Raw genomic sequence first — 26,119 nt, 5'->3', positions numbered from 1 at the left:
TAGGTTCAAATCCTGACTCTTCCACTTTCTTAGATAGGTGATCCTCAGTAAGTCATTTAGTTTCCTTGTGTCTAGCTCTCCCTTGTATAAAATGGAGCTACCCCAGGACTGTGAGGGTAAAATTAGTTCATAAGAGTAAGGCACTTAAAATAGTGTTGGCACTTAAAACAGTGCTTGGCACATACTGTACCCTAGAACATTATATTATTATTTTATATTTTGAGTTTTCATTATGATGGCTTTTAAGTTCTACATGATTTTTTTAAAAAATCTACTTGTATAATTTTATAGATAATGTCCTTTATTTTTGTAATTTTGGGGAGAGTTAAGTTTCTAAATAATTGCAGTTTCCTTGTACTCCTGGGATAAAATCCATTTGTTCCTGATGATTTTTTCAAGTACAGAACTAAATTTAATTTACTATTAAGTTTTTGCCTGCTTTGCAAAATGTTTTTCTTTAATTACTCTGGAAGAATTTGAATAATATGGGAATGATTCTTTGAACAAAGAAAATAACTCTGCCCAATCTGTTTTGGGGGATGAGGGAATTGAGAGGGACAAAATTTTTTTGTCCCTCCCCACCCTGAGAGGCATAAATCTATAGAAGCATTTTAATTTTTTCTGTTGTTGCCCTCTATAAGTTTCTACTTCTGTGTAAATTTTGGTGATAACATATCTGGAAGTCATCTTTTTTACTGGACTGACAGTGGCATAAAGTTTCACTTCGTATTCTATAAAGTTCTTTTACTCTTTTGTATATGTAGTTAGAGCTCTGTTTCATCCATAATGTTTTACATTTTGGTTTCCTTTCAGTTTTTCTTTCGTGATTGCCATGTTTATTTTGTTTCTTTGGAACTCCACTTTTTCTTGAATATATATTTTCATATGTCCTTTCACTGCCTCAAGTTGCAGAGACTTTTCATTAGCCTCATTTCTCTTTCTTTTTTTAATTACTCAGTGATTTTGAGTCCTGATATTTGTCCCAAGATAGGGAAAGTGACTTTTCCTTGAATTGTTTTATAAGCTATTTGCATGCTATTAAATTATCTGTTTAGATCTGGAACTAGAAGATGAGTTCTGAATTTTCATTACTAGTATGCTATGCAGGAGTAAAGAAGTAAAGGAGCAGCTCAATGTTTTACTAATCTGGTTGAAAACTTTCCACCCAGAGCCCCCTTTTTTCTTTTTTGTTCGGCTTTTATATGAGTCCAGTGAAGGCTCTTGCCACATGCACTACCTATTGCAAATAGCTTTGTTGTAAAAGAACTGAGTACGGAAAACCCTTTAGTCCCTAAGACTTTATTTTACCTTGGCAACTCCAAATTGAGAAAAGAACGTATCCCGAGATGTTTGAGAAAACATTCAGTTGTATGAAACATCCACCAGAGACTTTATGCTTCCAAGAAACCTGCTTATCTGTGTGTGGGAAAACGTTGGCTATGGTTCTTGTTTGACATCACAAAGTCTACCTGTGTTGTATTTTAAAGGGCAAGAAACCATTTATCCAGAGCTTCTATTACTTGCTACACATTTTTGGAAGATAGTATTCCTGGAATAAGTGTTGAAAGCTTTTAGTTATTCCACATGGGCTCTGCTTCATTCATGAGTCCACAGTGCAGGTAAAGAATAACAGCAGTGTGATAGAGCTTATAATTTATTTTTAAAAATCAGACAAAATTTATGCCCAGGAGATAGTTCAGATGATCAGATGTGGTGGTGAACATACTAGGAGCTGGACATTTACCCTCTTATCTCTTACACAAAAATTATTCTACAGGTATATTCTGCATCTCAAACCCTGGTAATTTTGCTTCTAAGACAAGTAGGAAAGGTCAAGAGATGTTGGGTGCTGACAAGTTGTTGAGTATTGTCCCATGTTGGAAGACATTTCTCTTAAGTCGACCTCTTGGAATGCTACAAAGGATACTCTAGGTGTTTAAGGACAAGTTGTGAACACCCGCAGGGCAGCTCTTTCTGTGTAGAAAATTAAAAACAACCCCCCACCCCTAACATTAGGATGTGTTCTAGCCTGATGTGGCTTTATATAACACTTGTCCAAAGGGGATAATGGGAAGGTGTTACGACATCAGCTTTTTCCAAGTACCTGATGGTACAAGTATCTGACCCAGATAGTGTAGACTGATTTACTCTTTGCTGCACCAGAACAGTCTTCCCACTAATATATGCATAAGGCCAATGGGTTGTACTTTGCCCAGTTGGATGCCCTGTAAGATGGGCTCACTTTCCCTTTTAAGACACAGGAACACCTTACATGAAAACGGTAAGAAATATTTGGCGTCCCTAATGCTTTTCAGATCAGTGACTCTTGGTTAGGAATTTCTAGCTGACTGAAAATGTAATGTTTTTCAGGTCACTGAATTCAGTGACTTAAATATTTCTCAAGATGTACATACAGTTGGCATTTTATGATATCAGGCTTCTCCCCCAAGTCCCAGTTGCATTGTCTTGTAAATAGATGATGTATGTACAAGATATTCAGTTTTCCAACTTTGTGCCATATAGATTGTGGATGGAGAGGCACAGAGCCAACAGTCGCACAAGTTTCAATACAATGAGATGAATGGATAGAGTAACCACAGAACAACATGCATTCTCCTAAGACTAAATAAGGAGTGGCTGCATGTTCAGGGCTGCAGGGTGCATAGGTAAATACTCATCCACTAGGATGTGTGCATTATACTTTGATTCCCAGTTGGGTAAGATTGAAAAAGGCTATATCCCATCTTTGAGACTGTGTGGCTGCCCACGGAAGGAGGAGACAGAACAATGCAATTACACTATACCTGTAGTGACCCTGGCAAGTCAGTATGATTTCACAAAAAGGATATTACTGAAACCTCTAGTTATTCAGGCTGTGTTCGCGATGAGCAAAAATTGATGACACCAAAGCTGTCAATGGGGAACCACATTGCTGGTGCCCCTAGGATTCAAGGGATGTGCACCCTAGTACAGGGGCCATTTATAAAGAAGATGACCGTGGCAGCTGCTGTAGTGCTAAAATTAAAGCCACTGACGTGTATTCTCTAAGCTGTGCATGCTATCCATTGTCAACATTTGTCCTAGCAAGGAGCACTGAAATAATGAGATAGAAGGAGTAATTTAAAAGACTTTCAAAAGAGAACCATTAGAGGAACTCTAAATTGACCTCTTCTTGGGGTTCCCTGAGGTTTCCATTGAAAGTGTGTATATGGGATATTTGAACTGTAGAATCAGCAACAGCTGGATAATTTCCCCAAAATCTACACGAATTAAGAGAAGTTGCACATCTTGTTGGGGGCCTCCGAGCAATACTCTGTATAAAGTAAGAGTTAGAAGTATCTTATATTGGGGCAGAGCTAAAGATATGCTCCACCTCCCTACTCCATACAAGAAGTTATCATGTCCTGGCCCATAATTAATACCAAGGGCAAAGCAGTCTTCGACAAGCCACCTGGTCTGAATCTCCAGATTCTGGAACACCCTTTTCTCTCTTGAGTCATGAGTGGGTCATCACTAAGTATGTTGCTTCTGAAGGAAGTCAGGTGTATTTGTCTGCTTGGACTGCCATAGCGAAGTACCACAGACTGGGTAGCTTAATCAACATAAATGTGATTTTTCAGTTAAGGAGTAGAAAGTTTGAGATCAAGGTGTCAGCAGAGTTGATTTCTTCTCAAGCCTCTCTCCTGGCCTTAGAGATGGGCATCTCCTATCTTTACATTTAGTTCATGTCCTAATTTCCTCCTCTTACACAGTGGCATTGAAGTAGGATGTGCCCCCAATGCCCTCTTTTATCCTTTATTATCAGTTTAAAGGCTCTGTCTCTAAATAAAATCTCATTGTGAAGTCCTGGGATTTAGAAGGACTTCAACACACAGATTTGCAGGGAACACAATTTAGGCCATACTATAATTTTATCCCTCTCCCTAAACCTGTTCCTCTTACAGTCTATTTCTAGAAGACAATCTTATTTTAGTTGCTCAGATCAATAACCATGGAGTCATCCTTAACCAACATCCAGTTCATTAGCAAACATGTTGGACATGTCTTCAAAATACGTGTATCTTCTCATCACCTCCATCCACCATCATTTCTTATCTGGAATACTTCAGTAGCTTCTTCAGCTCTCTACTTCTACTCTTGTCCACCCTTAGACTGTTCTCAACAGAGCAGCCAGAGCAAACTTTTAAAGTATTATGTTATGGAGTGAAACATAGACCATACAGAAACAGGTTTCTTGGTTGCTTTCATGGCTAATAGCTAATAAACCTTTGAACATATGGCAAGAGGGAAGAAAAGGTAAGATTGTGTCACTTTTCAGTCCCCATACCCTCCTGTGTTATTTGTGATATCCAAAGCCCTTATGGCCCAAAGTGTGCACCCCCTCCTTTTTTAAGGCCTTTGATTCCTGATGTTTCATCTATCAGGGTAGCCACTGCCTTAACTGATCACTTCCTGTCTCTGCCTTCCCTTTCATAGTCCCACTGCCACCTATCCCCTTCTCTCGCTCTCCTTTTCTTTCTCCTGACTCACTACTATGTTCTATGTATTGTCTCCTCTGACTTGAAGTCAAGCTTCATGGGGCAGCTTTATTTTCTTCACTACAGTATCTGCGAGACTAGAACAATGACATAATAGGCACTCAACACTTACATGCTGCGGGTACACGGTAGCTTTGAGGCTGAAAAGAGAGGAATGTGTGGAAAAGATGACTTTTCTGCTCAGCAGCCAGAGCTCGGGCTGTGACTTCAAGGAGACTCACTTCAAGAAAGGCAGCCTGACAGCCCAGTTGATTGGTCCCTCTTCCCGCCCTAACCAAGCCCCTTTCTCAGGCCCCATCTCTTCTAGGGCTCTCTGCATATTGGCGGATCTCTGCGCCCTTTCGCCCTGCCAACCAACGATAGGACAAAACTGGGCGAGAGGCGGGGCCAGAGCTCTCACAGATCAGTGGGCTGGGGAGGGGTCTGGAGGACTCCAGCCTCTCGGGCACAGAGGTGCAGAAACCTCCCGATGCCTAGAAAGACCGGAGGTTTAGGGTGGGAGTTAATGGGGCGTCAGTGACGTAGTTCCTTCTCCGCTTTGTTCCAAGACGCGGGTCGGGAGCTTTTGGTGAAGGGTATGTGGCAGACGGTGTGGGGTTTGGGCCGGTTCTGGGAGCGGGAGGGGCACACAGGCCCGGGGCCAGGCCTCCTTCACCGCTGCCAGCTGCGGAGACGGAGGCGCGGCAGTTCAAGGGGTCGTTGTGGGGCCCCGCTCCCCTCGTTCGGCGCTGGCCCTTTGTCTTGAGTCTTCTCCCACGCTGCTCACTTTGGACTGGGCTGACAGTAGAGACTAAACTGTATCATCCCCGCTGCTAGCCATGGGACCAACCTGGTAATAGCGGTCCGAGTCCCGCCCAGGCTCCAAAGGCCTCCCCAACACTACGTATTTGATTCAGATCACCAGTATAATCTCTGATGTGTTCCTTGGGAGAAAACGGACCCAGAGAGGAGGGCACAGTCTTGCCCAAGGTTACTTATTCATTCATTCATTCATTCAACAAATACTTAGCACCAACTAGTAGTGTATTAGATCCGGGGATTACAGTTGTGTACAAGGCAGAACTATATTCTGGTATGGAAGAAATGGAACAAGCTTTAAGGGTTAGATGCACGGTCTGGAAATCTGAAGGGGGAAAGACAAAACCATTTTTGAGTCCTATCTATCCTGAGAGATAGGTAATCATACGAAATTCTCCTTCTAGCATTCCTTCTAGCTTTAGCCTTATTTCTTCCTGTCTTTAAAGACACTTGACTGAGCAAAGTTTCCCTCATCTCTTTTTTGCAAACTTTTGTTGGAAAGTTGGATTTCAGAGAATTTCTCAGTTCGAGTTTATTTTTCATTAGAGAAGAATATGGAGACTTATGATATCAACAGAACAGTTGAAAAGGAGCGACTGTGGTATGATGAAATGAGGATTTCTTTCGGACACAGAAAACATCTCTTACTATACATACAACCTCCAGAAAGTCATTCAATCCCTGGGAACTTCATTTCCTCATCTTTAAAATGGGAATGATCATCCTTACTGCTCGCAGTTCAGTAGAAAGGGAAGTGACCCAGGGATGGGACATTGCCCTGAGTGTCTGCTTGCAATTGAGGTCTTAGAATACTCAGTCATTTCTATGTGTTTACAGTGATCCAAGACCCTACTAGGAACTTTTTCACCAAACCCAAAGAAGAGATGAGGCAAGATCTGTGCTGGGCAGAGATCCTTTGGAGTGAGGCTACTGTACACAGGCGTGAAAGTGAGCCATTTTCTTTTCTTCGGCAGGTGAGATCTTTATTGTGGTATTAATTAGTTTGGGGAATGGGAATCCTACCTGCCAGAGAATGTGGGGACCAGGGCTGAAAGGGAGCGTTTCTGAAGAAAAACAGAAGTGAGAGGAGGCCGTCTAGATCCTGAGTAGTAGAATTTTGGGATGGAGGAATGGTGATGTAGTGGAACTCCAATTTGGGTGTCAGGAGACTTTAACTTGAGTCTTAGCTCTCCTCTAAGTTCCAGTTGCCCCGTCCCAAAATTTTTATGAGACTAGGTGGTCGGCAAGTTTCCTCCCAAATCTGACATTCTGAGAATCTCTGAACAGTCAGACTAAGTCAGTCTCAGGAAATTTAAGCCCTTGAATGGCTCTGTTGAGACAGAGCTGCCAAGAATGTCAATATTGTCAAGGTATTTAGAGAATATGAAGTACCAAAGGGATGAACTGGTGGAGGAGGGATGGAGGTGGTCATGTGTAGGGGGTGCACTTCTCACCATCGTACACCCAGATAAAATTGGCTAGCATCCTGAACTTATTGAGTATTTTGAATTAAACATTTATTGAGCCCTCTGTGCCAGGCACTATGTGTGATACACATATGAATATCATGGGCCCTTTTCTTTGTAGGCTTAGAGCTTAAAGTGTACATGTGAAGAGGAGGGATGCAGACATACCTACAAGGAATTACAGTATAAGGCAACTCGATATTACAGATTTATTATGGCATTTTTTTAAGTGCAGAAATTTTTATATGGTCAAATCTATTAGCTTTTTTTCAGCCTTTGTTTTATGTGTAAGGCCTAGGCCTTTCTCTCTCTGAGATCAAGGTACTTCCTTCTAGTTCTTTTTTTTTTTTTTCCTTAAAATTTTTACATTTCACTCATCTGTTTCTCTTGAATTTATTTATTTTCAGGTATTGCCTCTTATTCATCACTCCACTGCAGCTAATCAGTAACCAAAGACCATGTGACTCAAAAGGACCTGAAAGGCTGATGATCCTGGTGAATTAGAGGAATGCAGTCTCACTAGGTAAAATCTCTGTCTCTCTTGGAATAGAACTTGCTCTTTGTGAATTCCTCACAGCCTAAAATGAATGGTACTCCTGAGATTAAGACCCTCACCTGTCAGACTCAGGCATTGTGGGTCAAAGACCTGTGGGGCCTCTTTGGTCCTATTCCACTTGCTGGTTGCCTAAGGTTGTAGTTTTGTGCCCAGTTGCCTGGATACCCCTAGTGATGTGCTGTCCTTATTGTCTTATCTGTCCCTTGTTCTCCTTTAGCCAACACCCCATCTCCATACTGTCACGGAATTCTTCCAGAATTTCTGAGCAAATTTCCCATCTATTTGGGCAGAGGAAAACTAGTTAGGTTTTCTTTTGATCAAACTCACCTTGAACTAGTGCTCCCTGCTCTAGTGATAAGTCTTGCCTTTTCCTCAGGTCCTCCAGAACCACCCTGAGCTTCCTTACTGCACGACCTTGTACATTCTCTTTCTCCCTTCCTGCCCTTTAACCAGAACCTCTGTTTTAGCAAGCTGATATATTCTCATTACTTCCTCTGTCCTCTGTATCTTATTCTCAAGTTTGTATTCCTGACATACTCTTTTCTTCCTCTTGTCTAAAGTGTTTCCCCACATTCTCATCTTTTTTTTTTTTCTTTTTTTGACTTGGACCATTTTTAAAGCCTTTATTGAATTTGTTACAATATTGTTTCTGTTTATGTTCTGATTTTTAGCCCCAAAGCATTTGGGACCTTAGCTCCCCAACCAGAGTTAGAATCTGCACCCCCTACATTGAAAGGCGAAATCTTCACTACTGGACTTCCAGGAAAGTCCTTCCCATCTTTCTTAGTGATACTGTAATTCTCAATATTCAGATCTGGATCTGATGATCTAGAGTTCTTTCCTTTAGTCATCCTCTGTATCCAGTCTGATAAATGTATATGGTTTCCTGGAAATAGCTGGACTTATTTTCTCTCCTGTCATTATTCTGGACCAGGGTCTTGCTATCTTAGACATCTGTGTATTCATTTAGCAAACATTCATTCAGCACCGAAAAAGTGGCAGGCCCTCTCATGGTCACCCATACTGCATCCCTAAATTCCCAACTCATTTTCCTTCCTCCATTATTTGTTTCTACTCTAATCCATCTGGGCTAATCTTCCTAAAGCATTTCTTTACTAATTTCACTTTGATTAGGGTGATATAAAATTTATTGTCTAAATTGGGATACTTTTGTAAATGAATGGTGGTGTTGGTGGTTTAGTCGCTAAGTCGTGTCCGACTCTTGTGACGCCATGGACTGTAGCCCGCCAGGCTCCTCTGTCTATGGGATTTTCCCATGGACAGGAATACTGGAGTGGATTGCCATTTCCTTCTCCAGGAGATCCTCCCGACCCAGGAATTGAACCCAGGTCTCCTGCATTGCAGGCAGATTCTTTACCGACTGAGCTATGAGGGAAGCCCAAATAAATGGAGGCACTATTAATAATGATGCTGTTAAAAAAAAAAGTAAAGAATAATGATGCTGGAATACCAGGTATAAACCAGGACTGTTCTGGGAAAACCAGGGTGTATGATTACCCTACTTCTAGGTGGCAAGTTTTAGAGACTTTCTTTTTAATTTCCTCAATTTACTTCTCATGGGATACCCCACTGCCTCTTTCTTATGTTTTCCACTTCATGAAACAGAGAAACATGAATGTGCTGGGGTGGAGGGAGGTTTGGGACTAGGGGGAATGAATGGCATTGCTTGAAAAGCTATATTCTTGATAAGTGAGAATAAGAAGGAAAGTAACAAGAGAGGAGAACAGCAAGGTAGAAAAACGAACGTAGGAAATAGAAAGGGAGCTAAGGGTAGATTTCACTCTTCTGTTTAGAACTTTTTTCCCATTGATTGTCAGATTGTAACCATGTATTTTGCCCTGTAATTTCAATGTTCTGGCTGGTATCACTTCAGGCAACTTGATTGTTTCATTCCTTCATTTGTTCATTCAAGAACAACAGAAATTTCAAGTGCTTGGTGTGTTCCTGGGACTGTGCTAGGAATACAATAATGAACAAAATGTATAAAAATCCCTGCCTTCATGAAGTTATGGGATAGTGTAACTATCCAATTATTTTCAGTACATCAACCCTGTGCCAGATTCCTTTTGAGAAAACAGTTCTTGCTTATCCTCAGGTTCAGCCAAAGTTCTGCCTTTCTTTTTAAACTTTATTTTTATTTATTTATTTGTTTATTTATTTTGGCTGTGCTGTGTGGCATGTGGGATCTTAGTTCCCTGACCAGGGATCAAACCTATACCCTCTGCAATGGAAGTGCAGATTCTTAATCACTGGACCACCAGGGACATCCCATTTCTGCCTTTTTAAAGCACCCTTCCCCAAGCATCGCAAGCCCCAGTATTCACTCCATCTTCTAGCCCCCTTCATCTCCTGATTGGGTGCACTGTAAATTTGTGATTGGTTCTAATAGTATATTACCATTATGCCATTGTAAGTTCCTTAAATGTAGGTATGATATTGCATGCTTATATTAGTCTTTTTGGGCAGCCATAACAAAATTCCACAGACTGGGTGGCTTAAGCAATAGACATTTATCTTCTCACAGTTCTGGAGGATAGAAGTCCAAGATCAAGGGGACTGACTATTTTTGGTTTCTGGTGAGGACTCTTTTCCTGGCTTGTAGATGGCTACCTTCATGCTGTGTGCTCACATGGCTTCCCTCGGTTTGTACATGTGGTAGGGAGGGGCCAGGAGTGCAAGTGCAAGTGGTAGGTCTTCTTGTATGGACACATTAATCCTGTTGGATCAGGGCCCCACCCTGATAGTGGGGTAGTCTTAATTACCCCCTTAGAAGTCACATCTCCAAATATAGACACAATGGGGGCTTGGGATTATACATATGAATTTTGGGGGGATAAAGTCAGTGTGTAACAGTCTTTTTTTTTTTGCATTCAATATGGAGTTGTGTAAATACCTGGCTACTAATGTTTTTCCTGAGCACACCTTTCTGGAAGGCTGCAAGATATATTTCCATAAGAGCCTTTAAGGATGAAATAGATACTGCACTAGCTAACTTGGAAATATTGGATCAGCCATGCCTAGAAGTGGGGTGCCCAGGGGCTGGCTTCAAAGCACTGTCTTATTCTGAATTTCTAAATTACTTTATTCTAGTAATTACGAAAATCTGTTCCTCTAAGTGAAAGTTGCTTAGTCGTGTCCAACTCTTTGTGACCCCGTGTACTATTCAGTCCATGGAATTATCCAGGCCAGAATACTGGAGTGGGTAGCCTTTTCCTTCTCCAGGGGATCTTCACAACCCAGGGATTGAACCCAGGTCTCCTGCATTGCAGGTGGGTTCTTTACCAACTGAGCCACAAGAGAAGCCCAAGAATAGTGGAGTGGGTAGCCTATCCCTTCTCCAGTGGGTCTTCTTGACCCAGGAATTGAACCAGGATCTCTTGCATTATAGGCACGTTCTTTACCAACTGAGCTATCAGGGAAGCCCCATTCCTCTAAAGTCACTTTCTTACTTTTCATAAATAATATTGTAGAAAGGAAAATAATTAAACAGTAGTACAGTTTAGCAGAGGACAATTTGCCAGCAAAATGGGAGGCCTTCATAACAGCAAATAGATAAACTTATCCACCTAGTCATCCATCCATTCATTCATACAAAGTTTCACTTTTCTGCAACAGTGATTTTTAAAAAGCTCTGTGTGAGATCCAGAACAGAGATATGTACATGGTAGAGTGTTCAATAATTACTAGTTTAAGAAATGTATGAAGAAAAGAGAAAGTTTCAGAGAAGATTAAAAATGGAAAAGAAGCTGAGAAAAACCATCAACTTTCTCAGAACTCTGGACGTAGCTTCACTAGCTGTCCTGTTCTGCTTTGCAGTCCCCTGACTACTTCTCACTGGCTTCCTCCACCTGCTGACTCCTGTTTGATTAGGAGGGTGTAAGCAGCTGGATGTGAGTGTGCTCAGGCTCCTGCCAAGTATCCTTGTCTCCTACCATTTTCTGTGCCTGCCCTTCTTGTCTTGTGCACAAGTCTGTGTACATGTGCCTGTGTATCGTATCAGTGGCCCCAATACAATTCTGAGATGTGAACTCCAGCCTTCACAGTTCTTTTCTTGCTGGCCTTGAGCACTCACGACTGGATATGTCCCTTCAGCAGAGAGCCTGACTCTGTTTATCACAAAGCTATGAGATAATGAAAATTAGTCAAACTTTTAAGTCTTTATTGAATTTGTTACAATATTGCTTCTGTTTTATGTTTTGGTTTTTTGTCTGCAAGGCATGTGGGATCTTAACTCCCTGACAAAGGATTGAACCTGCACCCCCTTCAATGGAAGGCAGAGTTTTAAGCACTGAACTGGCAGGGAAGCCCCCGGTCAAATTTTTTGAAAATCAATAGGCAGTACTGCAAAACAGTGTCATTCCTTCCGACCCAGTAACTCACTTATGAAACTTTTATCCTAGGAATATATTTCAGTAAGAAGAAAACTTTGTGTGTCTAGAGTGATCATGATAGCGTTATTGATAGTAGTTAAACCTCGGGGAACAACAGAAACGTCTGACACTAGCAAAATTATGGGTAAATTGTAATGAGTTTAATTGGTGGTGCATTATGTAGTCAAAAAATTATAATGACGTGGAAGTGAAAGTGTTAGTCACTCAGTCATGTCCAATTCTTTGTGACCCCATGGATTGTAGCCTGCTAGACTCCTCTGTCCATGGAATTCTCCAAACAAGAATGCTGAAGTGGGTAGCCATTCCCTTCTCCAGGGGATCTTCCTGACCCAGGGATCAAACTTGGGTCCTGTATTGCAGGCAGATTCTTTACCATCTGAGCCACCAGGGAGCTAATAGCAATATGAAAAATACTTATAAAAACTAAGTAGAAGAAGTAGAATGCAAAATTGTATATATTGTATATTTACAACTATCATTATGAGTATGGACAAGTCTGAGAAGGAATATAGTAAAAGGAGAATTACTGATGTGTTAGTATCATGGAGTCATCTTTCAGTTTTCTCTTATGACTCAACCTTCTCTAGATTTGAGGCTTCCCTGGTTGCTCAGAGGTTAAAGTCTCTGCCTCCAGTGCGGGAGACCCAGGTTCGATCCCTAGGTTGGGAAGATCCCCTGGAGAAGGAAATGGTAACCCACTCCAGTATTCTTGCCTGGAGAATCCCATGGATGGAGGAGCCTGGTAGGCTACAGTCTACGGGGTCGCAAAGAGTTAACATGACTGAGCGACTTCACTTTCACTTTCAGAGCTATCTATATATTGATTCCTCTAGCAACTCAGATGGTAAAGCATCTGCCTGCAATGCCAGAGACCTGGGTTCAATCCCTGGTCTGGGAAGATCCTGATTGGGAAGATCCCCTGAAGAAGGAAATGGCAACCCACTCCAGTATTCTTGCTGGGAGAATTCTATGGACAGAGGAGCCTGACAGGTTACAGTCCATGGGGTTGCAAAGAGTCGGACACGACTGAGCGACTAACACACACACACACACAGAGTTACCTATATGTTCAGAATTTGACGTTAAACCTCCTGCTCCTCCTGACATTGGTTTCATGATATAAGCCCCTTTCAGTTGTGCTGCTCTCTGCTCTCACCCGCTTGCTATTTTTTTTTTTTTTTTCTGGTTGGGGAGGGAGGCTTGTGGCATGTGGAATCTTAGTTCCCTGACCAGGGATCAAACCCGTGCCCCTGTGTTGGAATTGTGGAGTCTTAACCACTGGACTGCCAGAAAAGTCCCTCTCTTGCCATCTTTAGATAGCTTACCATTGTGCCATGCAAGATCCTATCAGAAGTTTTCCCCACTATGCTTTTATTAACCCTGTTCCCCAGTTCAGCCTCTCAGGTTCACCCCATAGACTGATTGGTAAAAAGCAGACAGACTGAACTTGCACAATTTACCTGGATCCAGTTATAGACCAGCCCCTGCACAGTAGGCTATGATGTGACTAGACTTCAATGTTGGAAGAAAAGTGTTACGCTGTCACAGCAGAGCTTAAGAAGAGGGTTGTAGACAGGGACCTAGTACCTATACTAGAGCAAAAAATCTTAGTCACACTCTAAGATGGAATCCTCGTTACTATTTTATAAAACAATTTTTGAGCACCTATTTTGTTCTAGCCAATATACCACTGGTGCTAGGGGAATAGGTCAGCATGAACTAAATGCCAAACTGATCTAAAGATTAGACATTTGAGCTACTGAACTAAAGATATTTCAGTGCATTTTTTTCTAGGGACCATATTATGAGTTAGATGGCTCCAATTCTGGGGGCAGAGCACAAGATAGGAAGAAACCAGGGTGGCTTTTATACTACTCATTATTCATTCTGATACTGCACCTGTCGGGCTCCTGTCAGTTCCTCGCTTTGCATAAGCTTCCTCTTTCCATAAGTTTCCTTATCTTTACCTTAGCTTGTATGTCCAACCTCATTTTTCTCATCTTTTTGATCAGTCCTCCCTGCCTTACTTTTCCATGTGAGATCCTGTGGCCCATCACATCTTGTTATCCTTGGATAATTCTCCTTCTTTGAGTATAGAGAGCAGGTGACATGTACAACTTCTGTTTCTTCTGTCAGATGGTGAAACGAGGACTGAGGAAGTATTGATTCCAAAATATCATTCCTGAAAAATCAAAGTCTCAACTTTCAAGAGAGCACCACAGAGAAGTATTACCAAGGAAGTCAAATTTTTGAAAGCACCTTTGAAGGGAAAGAAGAGATTCGAGGGGCCACTGGGATGCTCCAAGCAAGAGAAAATGAGGAGAAAGACAAGAAACTTCAAAGAGAAGACAGTTCAAGACAATAAAACACTCACAGAAGTGAGTGACCAAGAATCTGAAAAAGATGGCCCTACAATAAATGAGAGAATTCAGGCTGTAAAGAGACAGTATGTATGTACTGAGTGTGGGAAAGCCTTTAGTCAGAGTGCAAACCTCACCGTACATGAACGAATCCACACAGGAGAGAAACCCTATAAGTGTAAGGAGTGTGGAAAAGCCTTCAGTCATAGTTCCAACCTGGTTGTTCATCGGAGAATCCACACAGGATTGAAGCCTTACACATGCAGCGAATGTGGGAAATCTTTCAGTGGTAAGTCCCACCTTATTCGGCACCAGGGAATCCACAGTGGGGAGAAAACCTATGAATGTAAGGAGTGTGGGAAAGCCTTTAGTCGGAGTTCTGGCCTGATTTCACATCACAGGGTTCACACTGGTGAGAAGCCCTACACATGTATTGAATGTGGGAAAGCCTTTAGCCGTAGTTCAAACCTTACTCAACATCAGAGAATGCACAAAGGAAAAAAAGTTTACAAGTGTAAGGAGTGTGGGAAAACATGTGTTTCTAATACAAAGATTATGGATCATCAGAGAATTCACACTGGGGAGAAACCTTATGAATGTGATGAATGTGGGAAAGCTTTCATCTTAAAGAAGACCCTTAATGAACACCAACGACTTCATCGTAGAGAGAAACCTTACAAATGTAATGAGTGTGGGAAAGCTTTTACTTCTAATCGAAATCTTATTGATCATCAGAGAGTTCACACTGGAGAGAAACCCTATAAATGTAATGAATGTGGAAAAACCTTCAGGCAGACTTCTCAAGTGATTCTACATTTGAGAACCCACACGAAGGAGAAACCCTATAAGTGCAGTGAGTGTGGGAAGGCCTATCGTTACAGCTCACAGCTTATTCAGCATCAGAGAAAGCATAATGAGGAGAAAGAAATGTCATAAATAACATTGTTACAAAGTGGAGCGAATTGCTGCTTTTAGGAAAAGCAGGTTTCAGTATCATCAACCTTAATTCTTTAAGTATCCACACAGGGAAAGTAATCAGAAGTAGACAAAGATTAACAGAAGCGGGTATTCATGCCAGCATCATGTATAACTGGAGGAAGAAAACTAGAGTTTCGACAGAATTGGGTTTAAGTGAATGATGGTCTATCCATATGATGGCTTTGCATCCATTGTAAACATTTTAAAAAAATATTTAGTGCCATGGAAGAAATGATTTGAATAAAGTGGAAGATAAATGAAAGAGAAAAACAATGAAATATCCAAATTAAAAAAAAATATTTATGCAAAGGAAAAAATGGAAATGAAATAATACCAAACCAAAATATTAACAGTGATTATCTCTGGGTAATAGGATTATAGGTAATTTCTATTTTCTTCTTTATACTTTTCTATGCTTTTTAGATTTTCTACAATGAGAATGTACCACTTTTATAGTCAGGAAAAAAGTAGAGTATTTTTTAAATGCAGTGAGCACATATTCATTTTCATTCAACAGTGTTATGAAAGTTACAGACTCTAAAGTCCTAGGATTGCACCCCATTACTGACCTTAGTTCCGATACTAATACTGATCTGAGTTCAAATTCTGGCTTAAACCACTTATTACCCAGTCACCTAACCCTCAGCAGGGGAACCCTCAGCAGGTCACTTCCTTTTAGAGCCTGTTTCCTGCATATTACATCATAAATACCAGTTGTTGACTTCTGCAGTTTTAAGATAAACTGACTTTATAGTCATCAACAAAATATCTAATCCACTTTCTTAATCACTTTTAGGTTAAAAGAAAACAGTAAAAATTTACTATATTCTCTCCCACTGCTGTAGAAGGATCCAGAGAGAATAAAGAACCACCTAGGCTCCATCTTTTCAATATATGTCTGCAGAACCAGAAAAAAATACCCTCGTATGAAATTGGAACAATTGCAGTTTCATAACCTTTAAAGAGAGTCAGCATAATCTAAAACAAGGGGAAGACTACCGTCACATGTTTTATAGACTTTAGTAGCTAAAATAGCAGACTTTTGGGTCAGATATATATATGTTCTGATTCCAGATCTGCTATGCACTAGCTTGCCAGTTTTGGACAGGTCTCTTAACTGCCCTGAGCTGTAAGTTTATCTGTAAAATGGGAGTGACTACCTACTTCACCAGATTGTTGTGAGGATTAAGTGAGATAATGCCTATAAATGTGTGACCAGCCTTTATGTCCAGCTCTCTGAGAAGGCCTTAATCTGTTTTCAATAAGTATTTTAAACTTTTAAGGCAGCTCAGAATCTGGGAACCCTTAGAACTGCCCCATTCTTAACTCAGTCATTCCTCCTTCTTTGTATACAATGAATGCATAAGCCTGACATCATTTGTCTTCTGCCTGTGTAGTGATACATCATTTTAGGAACTACTGAGGATTTGATATCCCATTTGTACAAGAAAATGGAGTCTCAAGTGAGGTTAGGTGACTGGCTAATAAGTGGTTTAAGCTAGAATTTGAACTCAGATCAGATTTTCAAGTCCATGCTTTCTGTGTTTTACCAAAGTGCCTCTGCCCATCATGATGATTCTGTGAGTGGGAGACCAAGAAGTTGGGATTCTCCTGAGTAACCACTTCTGTGAAAGGTGGTTGATGATATGTGGACAATTATAGGTTGATCATGGTTTCATAAGGAAGATGCTGAAAAGAAGGGGATGGTATGAAGTGGATATTTGGGTGGAAAGAGATTGTTTAGTTTTTGTCCTATTTTGTGTGATAGGATAATGGCTTATATATAATTTTGTGGTATAATAGTCCCTCTTTGCATAGTTATTCAAAGCACGGTTTCTAGGCTCTGTTGCTGTGTTCAGAGGGTAGCACTGTTGTATCGTTGGTCACCCTTGGGCAGGCACTTCCCCAAGAGTCTGGGTGGACACAAGGGAGGGTCACCCACCTGTGACTGTCGCTAGACAGAATTGCAGCAGGAAGGGACTTGTATCATTTCCCTGGTCATGTGTCCTTTTCAAAATTCCACAGGAAGGTTGTAATTAATATTTCATGCCTTTTGTCATGCCAGCCATTCTCAGCTGCTGATTACTTATATGGAAACTCCCATGACTAATGTCTCCTGGCTCTCCTAAAACTGCTTTATAAGAAAACAGGCAACTAACTTCCTGTGTGCCTGTTGGGGGTATTTTTTAAGCATTTATTATTGCTGAGCAGAGTTTTTGGTGCTTCTGATACTGCTGAGCAAAACATTTTTCCACCACTGTGACACAGTGTCTGAAATTCTTTCTTCAGCTAGCCTTTCTTTTTCATATTAGAGGACTCTGTTGTCTCCAAGAGCAAGTATCTTCTAGGAAGGAAGCCAGAGATCTGAATAAATTGACATTTTTTACCCAGGCAAGCCAAGATAGTGGACCCTGGAGAAAGCCCTCAGTAGCTTCTAATCTTCTAGGCTGATATCTGTCTTAGACTGCAAGAGTAAATGTTAATAAGTGCACTCTATACCCTTTCATTGGAGAAGGCAATGGCAACCCACTCCAGTACTCTCGCCTGGAAAATCCCACGGACAGAGGAGCCTGGTAGGCTGCAGTCCACGGGGTCTCTGAGAGTCAGACATGGCTGAGCGACTTCACTTTCACTTTCCCTTTCATGCATTGGAGAAGGAAATGGCACCCCACTCCAGTGTTCTTGCCTGGAGAATCCCAGGGATGAGGGAGCCTGGTGGGCTGCTGTCTACGGGGTCGCACAGAGTCGGACACGACTGAAGTAACTTAGCAGCAGCATACCCTTTCATGTACCCATTCTGCAATGAAATTTGAACTGACCACTCACCTTCCTGCAGAAGTTTTTTAAGACTACCAGCTACCTGTTTCAGTCAGCATTTAATTTTGCAGTTCTTACCATTCTTTCAAGCCCTTTCATGATACACTCTGAAATTCAGGGTCTATTTGAATGTGGTTTTTTTTCCCAACTTCCTGTTCTAATGGAAGCCTGGTTGTTTCCTAACAGCAGTGCTTCCTCTGCAGTCCCTCTGCTAGTTTTTGTCTACCCCAACCCATTTACCTCTCTGTACGCAATTTCTTCTCTATTCTGTCAAAACCCCAGCTCTCTTGAAATGTGCATCACTAAACTACTGTGTATTGTCCATTCCTGTTTCTGTCATCTGCTGGTTTCCTGTGCACCCACATTTATTCACTTGTTTTTAGTACCATGAATATTCCCAAGGAATATGAAAAGTCAGTATTTTTTGACCACAGATACCCTATATGTAGAATTGCTTTGGTGTGGACTAGAAATATATACATCTCTTTTAAGTTGTGAGAAAAAGTGTGAAATTAAAATGTTATGTAGCCTTGATTAAAGGGAAATCTGAAAGATAAAGAATATTGCATAGAGAGGTGAATGTCTCCCTAGACTTGGAGATATTTTTCATTGATGGTGTGTACTATATTAGATCTTATCAGGAACTCAGAAGAAAATTTAAACCAAAAAGAGCTTTAAATAGTAACTGAGCATTTTCATTGACCATGAATCCCATAAGACTATATTTCATTTCCAGCTCTGTATCCTAAGTGACAGAATTGCTTTCTAAATTTTTTTCCATTCAATATAAATAAAATAGTATGTTCATATTGTTAGGTTGTTTTTAGAAACTAGACTGTCTGACTTCACCTCTGATGTTATAAAACTGGAGTCATAAAACTTTTGCCAAAAATGGTTATAATTCCTCCAATAAATATCTGTTGTTATTTCCTTGTTATAAATATCACTAAAAAAAATTTTTTTCTTTTGCTTCCTTCCTTTATTCAGATTGGGAAGAAAACAGTTCAATTTGCTTTTCTTTAAGCAGATGCTTTTGGAATGAAAATGTGATTCTGGCTTGTTTCATATTCAAACACAAGATGAAGCTTGTTATTTTCATACTCTCAATAGAGTTGTTCCTCAGTAACTGCGGGGGATTGGGTCCAGGACCCCCACCACCATACCAAAGTCAAAGGATGCTCAAGTCCCTTATATAAAATGGCGAACTATTACATATAACCTATGCACATCCTCCAGTATACTTTAAATCATCTTTAGGGTACTTATAAAACCTAATACAATGTAAATGCTTTGTATATAGTTGTAAATGCAATGAAAATAATACATATAAATAGTTGCCAGTATGACAAATTCAGGATTTGCTTTTTGGAACTTTTTGAAGTTTTTTCATTTTTAATATTTTTTATCTGTATTGGGTTAAATACATGATGCAGAACCCACAGATATGGAGGGCCAACTCTACAAAAAGTAGTGCTCTAGCCATTAGAAATTGTCCTTCTGGGATTTCCCTGGCAGTCCAATGGTTAAGACTCCACACTTCCAATGCAAGAGATGCAGGTTCAAACGCTGGTGGGGGAACTAAAATTCCACATGCTGTGTGGCCAAAAAAAAAAAATGTTCTCTTCTGTTATTTTGCTGGAGAACTTGTATAGCTGGTTATTGTCCCATCCCCTCTCTGGTCTCATCTCTGTTCAAACCTATGCTATTATATAGACCTTTGGCTGTATAAAACCAGCATGTTCCCTGAGGTCCATTTCTACTCCAGAAGGCAGATTTGTGAGGGGGTCCAAAGGAGATGGCTAATTCCTTTCTGGGCGATATGGATACAGGACTTCGCTAGTTCTCAGTCCTTCCACTGACCATTTTAAGTCCACACAGCACCATCTGATGTATAAGGACTGTAGCCATTACAAAGCTGTAACCATTCTTTTAAGGTCAGTGGTTCCCAAATCTAGGAATCACAAGAAGTAATTTCACATATACAGGTATATTTCCCAAGCCCACAAAATTAGCATATTTGGGTCAGGGTGTAAGAATCTATTGATAGAGAAGGAAATGGCAACCCACTCTAGTATTCGTGTATGAGAAATCCCATGGACAGTGGAGCCTGCAGGCTACAGTCCAGAGGGTCCCCAGGAATTGGACCCAACTGAGCGACTAAACACCACATGCACTAGGAATCTATATAAAACAAAACTTCTGAAGCGGGGATTTAAGGAAGATCTCCATGAGGAGCCTTGACTCTTTACATGGCCATTTTTGTGATAATTATCCATTTTCCCTTAGAAAAATCTACAAATCACAAAATTACTGAGACATAAACCAGAGTTTGTGTAATCATAACAAATTAGCAACCCAGTTTACTGAGGGAAAGAAAATGCTGTCACATTGGCAATGTTGGTTTAACCACAGAGTTAAGCAGATTCATGTTTTAAAAAGTTATAGGACTTACATGGTGGCCCAGTGGTTAAGAATCTGCCTGCCAATGCAGGAAACATGGGTTTGATCTCCTTGTCCAGTAAGATCCAACATGCCATGGAGCAATTAAGCCCTTGCGCCACAACTAGTGAGCCCATGCACCACTACTCTTGAAGCCCGTTAGGCCCTAGAGCCTGTGATTCACTTGGGGAAACCACTGCAATGAGAAGCCCATGTACCACAACCACAACTAGAGACTAGTTGCAGCTGCAACTAGAGAAAAGTCTGCACACTGCAATGAAGACCCAGCACAGCCAAAAATTAAGTTTTTTAAAAATAAAAATGAATAAAAAATTGTAGTAGAACAAAATGGCGAACAAGATAAAAATAAAGTCCTTTGGCTATGACACAGCATAGAAATGTTGGATAAAACTTAAACATCCTTTTAAAGGTCTTTCAGAGAGTAAATCCTCAGAGCCTAGGACAAAGAAGTGCAAGTCAGATAAGTGGGTGCTTGTGTGCCATGTGGCAGTTTGCTGATCCTGGTCATCAAGGGACTTAGATTTTATCAACCACAAGGGCAGGGATTTAAGTCCCTGCACCTCACAGCATGTGGGATTTTAGCTTCCTGACCAGGACTGAACCTGTGCCCCCTGCAGTGGAAGCGTGGCGTCTTAAGCCCTGGACCACCAGGGAGGTCCTCCTATTCATGCTTTGAGACCTATAAAGTACTATCTCCTGGTTCTCCTCCTACTTGGTTGGGTGTTGGGTCCTTACCCTCTTTCTGCTTAGTATTTAATCACTCTCTGGTACATTTTGTATTTGTTTTCTGTCTATCCTCCCTATAAATGTAAGTTTCTAGGGACTTCACCTCTTTATTTATGTCCCTAGTGCCTAGAACAGTGTCTAGCACATGATTAGTACTCAGTGAAGTGTTGTTGAATGAACAAAGGAGTGGAGACAGATGTTTCAGCAAATGTTCGGTGAAAGCTAGAAGAAAACATATCAATAGAATAACACCTTGCTCATTCAATAAGCATTCATGTAGCACCTACTGTGGCTTTGTGCTAGGTGCTAAGTGTATGTGGTATCCATATAGTCATGGCCCTTGCCCTTGAGACAGGAGAGAAAGAGGCAGGAGACAAATGTTGGATAAATGAAGATGGGGTGCAGTTGCTGGGATTTGATAAAGACTGACTGGAACCAGCTGTAACCAAGGGGGTTTTGAGAAATCTGGTCACGGACCTTTAGTTCATTATATCTTCTTTGTAATACAAAAAATCTCTCCTTGGCCATGACAGTTCTGAGACGGATCATCAAAGGCCAGAAAGTGGACAGTGGTCCAACTCCTGGGAAATATCCCCTGTTCCTGAAATAGCAATATTCCTGGAAATAGTAATATTCCTCCCATATGTTAGCATATTAAATTACTTAGCCCATGAAAACTACAACCTCATGCCCTGGTGCTGCTCTCACTTTCTGAGGTAGTTAACATTTGGGCCTGTGGAGTGTGAATTCCTCTAAAAACACTTTCACTTTTCTTTGACTTGCTATTGAATTCTTTCCTGCACAAAGGTAAGGACCCTCACTTGGTGATCCATCCTAAATACTCCTGTGGGTCCAAGGATGTGACACTTCCCTCTTTTGCAATACCCTTTTGGAGCCTCTTTCTGTCATCTTATATAGAGGGTGATAATTCCAGGAGTCCAAACTTAAAAGATTTAAGTATCAAAGAAGCAGAGTTCCAGTACCCTTTACACTGACCTAACTTTACTCAGGGTGGTGGACAACTGCAAAGACCTCCTCATTCCAGGGGGGCAGTGTCCCTCCATCCTCATTTCAGCTTGATTTATATTTAACACCAGAGCTCCATTATCTCATCATTTGGGCAAGAGCTCCAATATTTTGGCCACCCGATGTGAAGAGCCAACTCATTGGAAAAGATTCTAATGCTGGGAAAGATTGATGGCATGAGGAGAAGGGGTCAACAAAGGATGAGATACTTGGATGGCATCACTGACTCAATGGACATGAATTTGAACAATCTCCTGGAGATGGTGAAGGACAGGGAAGTTCATGCGTCACAAAGAGTCGGATGCGACTTAGCGACTGAACAACAGCAAGCCAATTCACAAGGAAGTCATTTGTAATGTATGTTATTTATGGTGAGAACTGCTGTGGTTCACAAATAGATTGGATATGTCACTCATGAAGACATTCAGACGTTCTAGAAATCACTCTATTAAACTCAGTTGCAATTCAAATTAAAACAGAGAAGTCCAATTCTTTCAGGAGGCAACACGAGGCCTGGGGGCCTGGGCCATGTGATTCATCTCTGCATCCTTGGGCTCTGGAATACAGCTACACCTGTTCTTTGCTTGAGAGGAATGAAGACCTAAGAGTCCCGGAGCTCCGCCTTTCCTGCCATCACTGGGAAAGCTAGGAACCATAGAGATGTGGCTTCCTAGAGAGCCGAAACTGGGAGGTGGGGTGAGGCACCGGATGTCGCTATACCCGCGGGTCAGCCATTATTCTAGGCTTCAGGTGCCGTCGCGTCCAGTTTTCGTGTCATCTCCTGGCGCCCCGGCGCCAAGGTGGTGGTCCCCAAGCCCGGAGCCGCCGCGGGAGACCCCGGTGAGCGGGGTGGGCTCGGGTCGGGTTGGCAAGCGCGGAGGGCGGCCGGGGTTGCGGCTTGAGCTCTCCAGGGCAGCTCAGCCCTCGCCGGCCCCTCTCTGCTCCTCACCCCCAGGGCGGTCCCTCCACCGCTTGGTTGAGATGGACGCCTAGGCTGCGGCTTGGGGAATATATTGAAGACGGCGCCTCTGTGTCTCCGTGTGTCTGTGGATTGGCTGTCGAGTCAATAGAATAATGTGCTGCCCCTTTGAGAAGAGCGACCTCAGTAGCCAGGTTCTCAGCTCAAGTCTTTCTGCTCTTTTCTCAGTCTTTTCTGAGGCTGATGCTGAGAAACAGCTTGAGACTTCCCTGGAGCAGGGACTCCCAGAAATCTATTTTTTTTTTCCCGTGAAGGATGGATTGATTCCCATTTTTCTTTGTAATTTTATTGGCGTATGCTTGGTTTTCAATTTTATGTTAGTTTTAGGTGTACAGCCAAGTGAGTCTGTTATACATATATCCACTCTTGATTCTTTTCCTGTATAGGCCGTTACAGAGTATTGACTAGAGTTACCTCTGCCATACAATATGTCTTTAGTAGTTATCTTTTTTATATATAGTAATGTGTATATGTCATTACCAGTCTTCCCATTTATCCCCCCCATACCAAGTTCCATTTTAAATTTTGTAATGTAATGGTATTTAAGAAGCAAACTTAGACCACGCATATCACCATTGCCTCAGAGAATGTATTTTCACATTAAGTACAAATTTAGTAAATGCTGTCTTTTGCAAGAAAGGTCATTATCAACCTGTGAGTGACTGTGTATGGTTATTGTTTTAATGAACTGTTGTTTGGAAACCATTGCTTTAGAATAGTTGTTTGGGTTTGAGAAGTCTTTTCTTAGATGCGGTGATTTTGTACTTTTGGGGTTAGAATCCCTGAGATCAGAATTTGCTCCCATAACTGAACTAGTTGAGTGGCCTTGAGTGAATCGCTTAGCTCCTCTGAGACTTCTTTTGTTCTTTTTAACCAGTGCTTACAAATCTTTTGTGAGAAACAAGCATAATGTATGCTTAAGGATTTCTTATTTGTATCTCTGCAAAGTAAGAGTAAATAAAATTCTGATAATTTACTGTAGAAAATTATTTAGAAGTCTCTTTTCCCCCCAAGTTTTATTTGTAGATCCTTTTTTTAAAAAAACATTTTTAGGTTCATAGGAAAATTAAGCAGAAAATACAGAAATTTCTCATTTGTTCCTTGCCCCCACATTTGCATAGCCTCCTCCAGTATCAACATCCCCCACCACTAGAGGGATAGAGTGGGAGTTTGGGGTTAGCGGATACAAACTAGTATTTATAGAATGCATAAACAACAAGGTTCTACTGTATAACTCAGGGAACTGTATTCAATATCCTGTGATAAACCTTAATGGAAAAGAATATAAAAAAGAATGTATATGTATAATTGAATCACTTTGCTGTACAGCAGAAATTAACATTGTATTCCAACTGTAGGTCAATAAAAAAAAAAAGATCCCCCATAGTTTTGCCTTTTCCAGAAGCCATGTAGTTGGAATTGTAAAGTATATTGGACTTTGACATTAGCTTCTTTCACTGAGTAACATACATTTACATTTCCTTTGTATCTTTTCATGGCATGACAGCTTCTTTTTAACACTGAATAATATTCTATTATCTGGATGTACCACAGTTTATCTGTTTACCCATTGAAGGATATCTTGGTTGATTCTTGGTGTTGACAGTTATGAATAAAGCTGCTAAAACATCCATGTGCAGGTTTTTGTGTGGACATATGTCTTCAGTTCGTTTGGATGAATACTGAAGAGCACAATTGCTAGAATTTATGGCAAGAGTATGTTTAGTTTTGTAAGAAAGGGCCAAACTATCTTCCATAGTGGCTGTACTATTTTGCATTCCTACCAACAAATGACAATTTCTGTTGTCCCACATCTTCACCAGCGTTTGGTGTTGCTAGTGTTCTAGATTTTGGCCATTCTAATAGGTATGTAATGGTATTTCATCGTTTTAACTTGCATTTCCCTGATGAAATATATGATGCAGAGCATATTTTCATGCAGTTATTTGAAATCCGTATATCTTCTTTGGCGAGGTGTTTGTTTAGGTCTTTGGGCCATATTTTATCTTCTTATTTTGGCCACAATGGGGCTTATGGCTCTTTGTTCCCTAGCCAGGGATTAAACCTGGGCCCCCAACAGTAGAAGCTACAAGTCTTCATCATTGGACTGCCAGGGAATTCCCCTTTGGGTCATTGAAAGAAAAGATTTATTTATTTTTGACTGTGCTGGGTCTTTGTTGCTGTGCTCAGGCTTTCTCTAGTTGAGGCAAGTCAGAGCTACTCTGCATTGTGGTATGCAGACTTCTCATTTTGGTTGCTTCTCTTGTTGTGGAGGAGGGGCTCTGTGTGTGTGGCCTCTGTAGTTGTGGTGCAAGGGCTTAGTTGCTCCTCAGCATATGATATCTTCCTGGACCAGGAATCAAACCTGTGTCCCCTGCATTGGCAGGTGGATTCTTAACCACTAAATCACCAGAGAAGCCCCCATGGGCATATTTTAATTGAGCTGTTTGTTTTCTTAATTGTTGAGTTTTAAAAGTTCTTTGAAATATACAAAGGAAGGATATTAGGCTTTTATCGAGTATGTGTGTCTTTTGCAGGTATTTTCTTTCAGTCTATGGGGTGTCTTCTCATTCTTGACACTGCTTTTTCCACAGCAGAATTTTTGAATTTTAATGAAGTCTACCTGTTACTTCTTTCAAGGATCGTGCCTTTTGAATGTATCTAAAAAGCTGTCACCATACCCAAGGTCATCTAGGTTTTCTCCTAGGTTATCTTCCAGGACTTTTATAGTTCTGTATTTTATATTTAGGTCTCTGATCCGTTTTGGGTTAATTTTTGTAAAATATGTAAAGTTTGTGTCTAGATTGATTTTTTTTTTTTTTGCATGTGAATATCTGGTTGTACCAGCACCATTTGCTGAAAAGACTATTTTTGTTCCTTTGTATTACCTTAATTCTATCAAAGATCAGTTGATTCTATTCATGTGGGTCTATTTCTGGACTTTCTATTCTGTTTTATTGATTTGTCTGCACTTTGCCAATACTGCACTGTCTTCATAACTGT

The 26,119-nt window shown here is 41.0% G+C and overlaps 2 protein-coding genes across 5 annotated transcripts in view; both read left to right on the top strand.

Moving 5' to 3' along the window:
- Positions 1-7,233: 7,233 nt before the first annotated feature.
- LOC122424239 (zinc finger protein 197) overlaps positions 7,234-26,119 on the top strand; it is a 39,166-nt gene continuing 20,280 nt past the window's right edge. For 2 of the 4 annotated variants that reach the window (XM_043441793.1, XM_043441792.1), the window contains exon 1: positions 22,353-22,977. The gene's annotated coding sequence lies outside the window, so the exon portion shown is untranslated. Of the gene's footprint in view, positions 7,326-14,292; positions 14,420-22,352; positions 22,978-26,119 lie in introns of those variants that run through there. The other 2 variants (XM_043441796.1, XM_043441794.1) reach the window with 2 other exon arrangements.
- Positions 13,911-17,735, top strand: ZNF660 (zinc finger protein 660). The gene has a single exon (XM_043441803.1). It carries the CDS (start codon positions 14,086-14,088, stop codon positions 15,064-15,066), a length of 981 nt encoding a protein of 326 aa, XP_043297738.1. The 5' UTR covers positions 13,911-14,085; the 3' UTR covers positions 15,067-17,735.

This window comes from Cervus canadensis, chromosome 22 (genome assembly GCF_019320065.1).
Source record: "Cervus canadensis isolate Bull #8, Minnesota chromosome 22, ASM1932006v1, whole genome shotgun sequence".
Lineage (NCBI taxonomy): Eukaryota > Metazoa > Chordata > Mammalia > Artiodactyla > Cervidae > Cervus > Cervus canadensis.
Note: the sequence above shows the minus strand (reverse complement) of the source record. Positions and strands in the feature narration are given on the sequence as shown.

Coding starts and splice junctions, on each gene's coding strand:
- ZNF660 (XM_043441803.1), top strand. CDS start 14,086: ATGAGGAGAAAGACAAGAAACTTCAAAGAGAAGACAGTTCAAGACAAT.